The 9,169-nt window shown below is 45.0% G+C and overlaps 1 protein-coding gene across 1 annotated transcript; it reads right to left on the bottom strand.

The window, feature by feature from the left end:
- Positions 1-5,763: 5,763 nt before the first annotated feature.
- LOC123040590 (NAC domain-containing protein 92) lies at positions 5,764-7,500 on the bottom strand. Its single transcript, XM_044463389.1, has 4 exons — positions 7,400-7,500; positions 7,104-7,198; positions 6,737-7,023; positions 5,764-6,575 (listed from the first exon to the last, which is right to left on the bottom strand). Exons 1-4 carry the CDS (start codon positions 7,498-7,500, stop codon positions 5,865-5,867), a joined length of 1,194 nt encoding a protein of 397 aa, XP_044319324.1. The 3' UTR covers positions 5,764-5,864.
- Between the last annotated feature and the right edge of the window lie 1,669 nt (positions 7,501-9,169).

Genomic DNA, 9,169 nt, shown 5'->3' with positions numbered 1-9,169 from the left:
GTGACGATTATGAAGATCGACCGCCCCCATGGGCTGCGCAGTGCAAGTTTTGGATCGGGGTTAGGTCGATACCTCGTAGAAGTAATAGAGAGGGAATTGGTGGAATCATTGTTTATTGCTTAAGCATCATGGGCATATATGTAGGAGGACATGATCAACTTAAAGTATAGAAAAAAAATTCTAAGTTGTCCTATATGTCCTAACTAATCATGATATTTAATAAATTATACTACTAGATCAGCGACACTTATTTTAAAACAAAAGAAATACTATGCAATTCTTCTCAGCCGGATAATGTTACATGCAATGGGCAATGGCTATAGTACGTACGCTGCTTGGCAGCGAGCTGTGCTGGATCGACTTGTTTTTTTTTTGTACATATCGACTTGTATTTGCATTGTGTGCAGTCAGGGTAATTCGTACGTACCAGAACTTGGGAGCCATGTATAGTGGTAATGTGGTATCCTAGTTTTAGTTTCTAGACCGTTTATCATCTTGGCTTCGGCAGAAACGATGACAGCTCTGAATAAAATTCTTCGGATCCTTCTCTAACAAGGCCATCGGTTCTATGGTTGGAGATGGATTTGAAAACTAGTCTGTTCAAGGAAGGATGGTATGGCGGTGCCGGCATCCTTGTGGTGGACCTCTGTCCTCGGGCTCCTCCGTTGCGACGGCGTTTTCTCTAGCGTCGGCGTGGAGCTTGGGAGGTAGTCCAGAAGCATATGCAGATCGTGATCTGCATCGACGACATCTGAAAGACGGAACGTGTGCTAGATCCGTGGTTCATGGATGGCAGGTATGGTTTCCTCCTTTGACGTCTTAGTCGTGGTGGGGTGTCAGATCTGGAGTTCGACGGCGTGTCCGGGGTGTTGCCATAGTCTGATTCTTTCAACGAAAAGGGCTTCACTTTTGGTGAGCCAACTTGGAGGTCCACAAAACTGCATATCAGCGATCGAGATGCATCGAGCTCGGATGAGGAGTTGATCCGTCATTCTTTTTCTGCGGTGGCTATTGTGGTGGTGCCGGAGGCAGGTGACGGGCGTTAGTATCAAGCTCAGAGATGTTCTGATATCTTTTCAGTTTGTTATATTGGTCCTTAGGCTAGTCATAGTGGGAGTAACTTAGCAAGTAACATAGCGCACTCTGAGATTTTTTTGCTTATGTGGCATATAGTTAATGAGAAGTGGTAACATAATATGTTACTGTAATATAGTGCTTTTCAAGACAAAATAAGTCTACAAGCTAATTAATGAAGTCCTTTACGATACTACTAATATGTTACTTTGCACTATGAAAGATACTCCACCAGAGAACGTGAGAGTGGACGGGGCTTGCTTACCCCCAACAAATGCTCCCATCTGTTTTGTCGTATATGTGATGCTCAACCCATGCCTCCCGTTTTTCCAACCGAAGCAGAAAAATTTATATCTGCTTAGACAATTAGTTAAGTACCTTTTGTTCTGTTTATTTTGGATAATTGCTCTGCCGAGTATCTTGTGTTTTTGTTGTCGAGTGCCCGTGCTTTGCCGAGTGTTTTTTACAAGATATTTGGCAGAGCTCCCACATTACCGAGTTTCGCCTGTTTGCTGAGTGTTTTTTTATTCGGCACTTGGTAAAAACGTTGTTGACTAAAGATGTTGTTGACCGAGTGCATCGTAAACACACTCGATAAACAACTAACTACAGACATTGATGTAATTTACTGCCCCTTCTGATGTTCTTTCCATAGTCACGATATTCGATGAAAAGTTTTTTCTAAAAGTACTAAATACTCAGGAATCAGTCATTCTTGGATAATGGTGAGCAATAGGTCGATGCTTGTTTTTTTTGGACGGCGATATCAGACATTATATTAGATAAGGAAAAGTACACAACAGGTTACATTGCTCCATAGGTCGGTAGTAGCAGGTGGAGCTGTCGTTTAATTACGACCTGGTAGTACGAGAGAGACACTCCAATTAGCGGGCGCGCAGAGCTTCAAAAAAAAAATTAGCGGGCGCGCTCCAGTTGATCGTCAGGAATTGATTTGATTAGGGTTTTATTTTGTGCGCGTGCATGCAAGTGGATTCGATGACGACGTCCCGTGGCCTGGAAATGAATGCCAACGATTGGGTACACGCATGCACGGGAAACGGTTTGAGTCCTGTGCGACGTACAGCACCAGGCGAGGCCCCATGCTTCTTGGATCATTTTAACTAATCACCGTATTTTGAACTTAGGGGTAGTGATTTAAACGCTTCTATATTTCTTTACACAGAACATACGTACGCCCCAGATTCAAAAAAATAAATCTAATCACATGCGCCTGACATCGGCCGTCCATGGAATTGCACAATGTAATTATATAAGAACAATCCCCACAGGAAGACCCCAGTTCAATCCAAGAAAATGGTATGTTAAAGTCGAATTGAAGGGTTTCACTGTATTCTTCTATAATCCTTCGGCAGAGGCGGAGCTAAAGCCAGGCCAAATGGGTTGCGCGCAATCTGTATGTAAATCGGTGAGGCATGAAAGCAAATTTGACCATATGGCCTACCCAGCTTGCCAACTGTAGCTTCCGCTAATGTCCTGCAGGTCGTGTGTTGGAAACATCTCATTCACTTTTGGCTATATTTGGAAATAATAAATAAACTGGTACTTCATCTGTAAACTAATATAAAAACGTTTAGATCAATTAAACAGACGACCTCCACGATGAAAGTATGGTACTACTCTAATGTCCAAACCATCCTGACCACTACTTTTGGAACCAGTAAATAAACGCTTAGAGTCGAAACCACTATAATTTTGAAACCATTGAATAAACCAACTCCTCCCCACTGATTTTAATGCTGGTGGGCCCCCCACCTTTTCCTATCCCCAATCAAAATTGTCCATGTTGCTAATTACGTAAAACACGTAGCTGCTTGTACGTAGGTGTAGCATTACCGGGAAATGAAACTTGTGACCTCTACAAGGAATGGGATGGAACTACACTGCAGCTTGGCTCAGTGACTGGGTGCTTCAAAATCTTTAAACATATTCGGCATATTTTGCTCGGTAACACATGTGCCGTCGGGGATCATGAATGGTGATTACAGGATTGTACAACGCAAGGAATTCGACGCTTTTGTTCTGCTAGTGTGCTGATGCCTATGGAAGCAGAGGAACGGGAGAGCTTTTGGTAGGAATGCTGTTTGTAATGAGCGAGGCACTGTTCAGATCATACGTAGAGAGCGACACCTTTGGACGATCGCGAGAGGGAGTGGAGTTCAAACTAGTCGCGAGTAGTCCGCTAGGTGGTCCGGAGTAGGGGAGAGTAGGCTTGCCGTGGGTGAGGACTACGTTATGTAAATCTCTTGTAATTATTTTTCTCTTTTCTATAAAACTATGGTACGTCATTAGCGTACTCTTGAAAAATAAATAACCAAGACCCAGAATCAACCATGGCATGTACTATTAACAATCGAATAAATTGAACATTTACAACGGGAATAATTCAGCTCCATCAACACAGAATCAAATTTATCAACCAACTCGATAGGGTTCATTCCCCCTACTCGCTAAACCGTATGATAGCAATCAGGTAACTATGTACAAACTACAGATGCCTCCTAGTAGTTTGATATCATACCCTAAGATTAAGAGTCAATTACACCGGTGGTGCTTGAACTTGGCGTGAACGGTCACTTTGATGCTAGAACTTGCGGTATACATCAAACTGGTGTAATAACTTGGCTCCGGCATGCAAATACGGTGCAAATCTCAGCTGTGTACGCCTGAGCCACTGATTATGCGCGCCAACATGGCATGGTCCTGCCGTCAGGATGGCAAAGAGAGGGAGTGTGGCCAGCTTTTATTTTGTTAAACCCCCTTGAGGTTTTTTTCTCGTAAAAAAGCCTTATTGACATTGGAAAGGTGGCATTTCAAATTTTGTTACGACTCTATTGCCAGTGGGTCCCGTGTGTGCATACTAAAATTAACAAGAAAAAAAAGGAGGCTTGGCGTCTCGAGCGCGTGACCCTTGGTTAGGTCACAGTTGGTCCTGGCCGCTATACCATTCACCTATTAACAACTTCACATGGATAGTGTTTTTTTTAGAAACACTTCAACATGGATAGTTAGGTTAATGTAGGGAAATACACTTTGGTTCCTGGTTGTATATGCACCCTATATGGGGATTTTTTTTAATATTTTAATAAAAAGTCAAAATAGGTAAAAACTATTTTGACAAAACACTTGACTTACTTTTGCACTAGTATATAAATCTCGACGAAAAAAGAAAAAAAAGTTGACCTCACAGCAAAAAAGACAAAATTTATTTGCTATTATAGGTCACTATTCACACTATTTTTGCCAAAAAATTTGTCTTTTTTGAAAAGAAGTAAAAGGGATATTTTTTTGTGGATTTTTTTTCTCACGAGTACAATAGAAGGTCAAGTTTATTTCAAAAATATTTTCAGGAATTTTTGACTTTTTGTTGAATTACTATTTTTTTCCATATATGGTGCATATGTCCCCATAGACCAAAAATTCCCGTAGTCGAATAGAGGTGCTTGTGGGGCTGGAATGGACTGCTGTCAGTGCGGCCCATTTGTTCCTGTTTGTTTTATTTAGATATTTGTAGTTATGAAAATTCTAATCTCATTAATAAGAATAATGTTTCAATTTTCGTGAATTATAAATATTATTGTACATAGAAACAAAATAAATTACTTTCCTAAACTGTTCACACATAATTTTAGAAATACATATATATGTAAAATAATATTTGTGAAATTATAAAAATATTTGTAGAATAAGAAATATAAATAGTTTTAGCATTATAATTCATAAATGTTATTTTAATTCTACAAACATTTCAATAATCATATGCATATTTGTATAATTTGATGTTTGTATAATTAAAAGTAGGTAGTTTATGATTTAAAATGTAATATGAATATTCAGTCGTGCTAATATTTAAATTAGATATTTGTTTTGAATATAAGTCAAAAGTGAATATTCATAAATAGTTAGTAAATGTTTATATTCACAATTTGAATAAATTAAATATAGCTGTAACTCTGTACTTTTTTACATTCTTTAAACATTTTAAGTGCCCGCATTTACTAAACAATTTATATAATATATGTCTGTTTAAAAACTTTTATGTACTAACCATCATTTGTGTGTATAATATTTATCACACGTAATTGTTTTAAACTTTATTTTTATTATTTACGTTTAGCAATTATTTTAAAAAGAACTAGTGCATGTAAAATGGGCCGCACTATCTGTAGCCAATTTTTTTCGAGAGTACATCTGCAGGTAATTATACTAACGACTGTTATACTTGTTGAACATCCGGGAGCAGATGTTGCCGTGGCTGTGAGGGTATGCGTCCTGGCGGTAGTGCGTGTTCGAATGTAGAGGCCTAAGCTTTTTTCTTTTAGTTTTCACGTCAGCATCTACTTGTCATACAGAAAAAGAAAAAAAACATCTACCACGTGAACATGGTCTTTTCTGTGAGAAATAATTTTTTTGAGGGGTTTTTGTTGCCAAAACAACAGGTCACACACTTTAAGTCGTTGACAGCAGGCCCCATGCCACGCTGGCACGCCAAGTCAGCGTTGATTTCCTATCCATACACGATTAGGACCGTATTTGCACAACCAAGCCAAGTTATTGCATCAGTTCAATGTATGCCACAAGTTCTAACACCAAAATGATCGTTTACGCCAAGTTCAAGCATCACCGATGTAATTGACTCTAAGATTAACTAATCAGAACTCCCTCCATCACACCAGCATTATGCCTTGGACGCAACAACAAACACACGACGATCCTCCTCGAATCACCACCGCCTAATTAACTCCATCCTTAATCGAAAGTTAATGAAGCAACTAATCAATCGAAGAGCTAGCATCAACCAAATAACCATCCATAGCTACCAGCAAACTGAGACGCTCCGGATCTTCCACATCAGAGATCTTCCACATGTTGGAGTAGTCCATGAGAGGCTCCCCCCGGAACAGCTCCTCCAGATCGAGGTACGAGTACGACCGCGACGACGGCATCAGGAACGAGGTGTCCGCGCCGGCGAGCGCCGCCGTGTCCAAGCCCAGCGAAGGGCTCAGCAGCGCCGACGAAGACGCTACCTCCGCCTTCGGCTTGCAGTACCTGCGGATCGCGGCCTGCTGGTCCCCCATGACCTGGTAGGGTGAGTACCCGTCGCCGCCAAGATTGCCGTTGGTCTTCGCCGGCATGAAGTAGTTTGGCCTCTGCATCTGCTGCTGCTGGTGCGGCGGCTCCGTCTTTATGGTAAGATGCTCCGTGTCCGGTTCAAGCGGCAGGGCGGCGCTGGATGAGGAGCTCGAAGCGCCGGCGAAGTCGTCCGCGCAAGACTGTGAGTCCATGAGCATCGGCAGGTCAGTGTTGTCAAGCAGGCCGGCGTTGTCGAGCAGGTCGGCGTTGTTGATCAAGTCATCATTGTTGAGCAAGTCATCGAGGAAGGCGAGAGGGTCGTCCATGCCCCCGTCGGCCACCGGCGCCATCTGGGGCGCATTCCTCGCCGCCAAGTCTTTGTTGATCACCCGGCAAACAGCCCAATCGTCCTGCGCGTGCGCAACAGGCAGGTTGAGAAAGCAACACGAGAAGAATAAGAAACAAGATACAAATCACGAGCGCGACATGTCCAGCAGCATCTCCAGATGCTCTGGCGGTTCGACCGATCACCACGGAGACGGGAGACGGGGACAATCTAATCTTGCCGTACCTTTGCGGTGCGGGGAAGGCGATGGGGCAGCTGGCCCTCGAGGCGGTACTCGTGCATCACCCACGGCGTCTTCCCGCCGCTGGGGGCGCGGCCGGTGTAGAAGACGAGCGTCTTCTTCATGCCGACGAGGACGGCGTCCCGGCCCTTGCCGCGGAAGATCTCTTTGTCCTTCCCCGTCGCCTTCCAGTAGCCGTTCTTCGTCGCCCGGTTGGTGCGCGTCCCCGTCGGGTACTTCCGGCTCTTGTGCACGAAGAAGAACCACTCCTTCTCGCCCATCTTCGCCAGGCCTGCAAGAAACGAACCGGCCATGAGCGCGCTGCAAATGAAATCAAAGAACGCTCTTGCCGAGGAGTAGTACTGCACTCACCCGGGAGCTCCCACGGCTCGTTCTTGTTGAGGTCGACGTCCGTGATCACTTGGCAGGAGAAGGATTCGCGGAGGACCTTGCGGGTGAGGTAGTGGCATTGTTTTAAATAGCCCGCTATTGCTCCGCTATAGCACGCTATAGCATTTACAATAGGTCTTGCGCTAAGAGACATTGGTCCAAACAAACGAATAAACATTTTAAATAGCGCGATATAGCTTCGCTATAGCACGCTATAGCGTTTAGGAGAGGTTCGCCGCTAAGAGTCTTAGCGCGCTATTTAGAACTTTGGGTAGTGGGTGACCACCTCCTCGTCGGTGGGGTGGAACCGGAACCCCGGTGGAAGCGCCAGCTGCGGCTCCTCCACCTCCAGATCCATCACCGCCGTGACGTCCGACATCGCGGCACCCTCTCGGATCTACTGCCCTTGCTACGCTGTGGAAGAACTTGATGGAACGGGGGCTGAGGAGGACTAGATATGTGAAGAGGTGATTGTCTGAATGGTTTGGGGTTTGGAAGGGCGGCGGGGGGGGGGGGGGGGGGCGAATAATTCTAGACGTACGCGCTCCTTACAGGCAATTACGGAGCCCTTCCCTTATATCTCTTCGCCCTCCCCCCCCCCCCCCCCCTGATTCTACCTGGGGTGGTCCCGCCCCACACATCTTCTTTCCAATCACATTTTCCCAACCTCAGCCTGTAATTAATCTTTGTCTGTAATTGCCCGTACGTGTAGCATTACCGCTGTTAATTAATGCTCCTACGACCAAGCGGCTAAGCATGTCCGAATGTATCGCTCATGATAACATCCTGGATAACAACTGGAATCATCAAGAATTAATAGGTTGCTACATATCCCGCAAAAATAATTAAAAAATAGGTTGCTAACATGATTTTAAATCGCGGATGAAACCGACGCAATTCATGGCGCTATTTCCGTTCGGAAACTGCCCCGCAATTTGAATGCCGGTGGGAATCGCGGGAGATAACGCTGAAATCGTCGGAGGTGGAGCATTTCCTGCCGCTAAATTCTTTCTTTCGCGATTCTAATTCTTGGTTGCTAATGATAGTACTTCTGGATAAGCACTGTGTAATCACCAAGTGTTAACCTGCTAATGATATATGTTATTCTACTTGATACACACACAGCTAGTTGTTAATGATCATGTACACACCTTTAGGTGGTTAGTAGTGCAAACATCGGTGTCCTTTCTGTTTTTATGTGTGACCAAGAAAAAGAGCGGCCGATAATTCGTCCAAGAATTCGCCTTCTACAGTCGCCATGAAAGATACCAGTAACAACGAGAGTTAACGTCTAGCTGTTTCTAGCGTGGCCATCCATATGCAGCCACAGAAAATTCAGAAATACGGCCGACGAGTTCCGGAGTGAAAGCATACCAGTCTGCGTTGTTCAATCGAGGGTTAAATCCATAGCGTCAAGATCCTTTTCTCACTAACCGGACACGTAAGGGTACTGCACAACGCCCAAAATGGCACGTGAAATGCGCTATTTTTATGCAGTGCCTAATCAAGCCTAGCAGTTGAATCCACGGAGTTTATTGACGAGACGAATTTCTAACGGAGACGGCAGGTAGAAGACTCTCATAGTAAAACACTTCTTCGGTACAACCCCCTAAACACAACAACGGCTGAGATCGTCCGTACCCCTTCATAAAAAACGGTAGGATCGTCCCAGCACATAAAAAGCCGCCGCCCGCGCGACGAGGCTGTACCCGCCCGCGCGACGGGGCTGTACCCGCGCGACGGGGCTGTACGCCGACTACCCCGTAGACGCGTCCGTCCGTGTACGTACGACGACGACCAAAGAAAAAAAACGACGTGACGTAACGAGCGACGTACTCGTGGCGACGTGGTTTCGGCTGGACGAAAAAAAAATAAGACGACGCGACGTGTGGGAACGATGACGCGACGTGTGTGGACGGGCGGTTGTGTGCCGTCTAAGCGTCGATCAAAGGCGGTTCCCGACGCGGCGGCCGGCCCGATGCGCCATTAATGTCGGCGTTACGTCGGGGCGTCGGTCACCTACCGGACGGCTTCCCCCACCCGCCGAC

The sequence above is a fragment of the Triticum aestivum genome, chromosome 2B (assembly GCF_018294505.1).
Source record: "Triticum aestivum cultivar Chinese Spring chromosome 2B, IWGSC CS RefSeq v2.1, whole genome shotgun sequence".
In the NCBI taxonomy this organism is placed as follows: Eukaryota; Viridiplantae; Streptophyta; class Magnoliopsida; order Poales; family Poaceae; genus Triticum; species Triticum aestivum.
The sequence above is the reverse complement of the archived record's forward strand: the minus strand, read 5'-3'. Positions and strand labels throughout refer to the sequence as shown.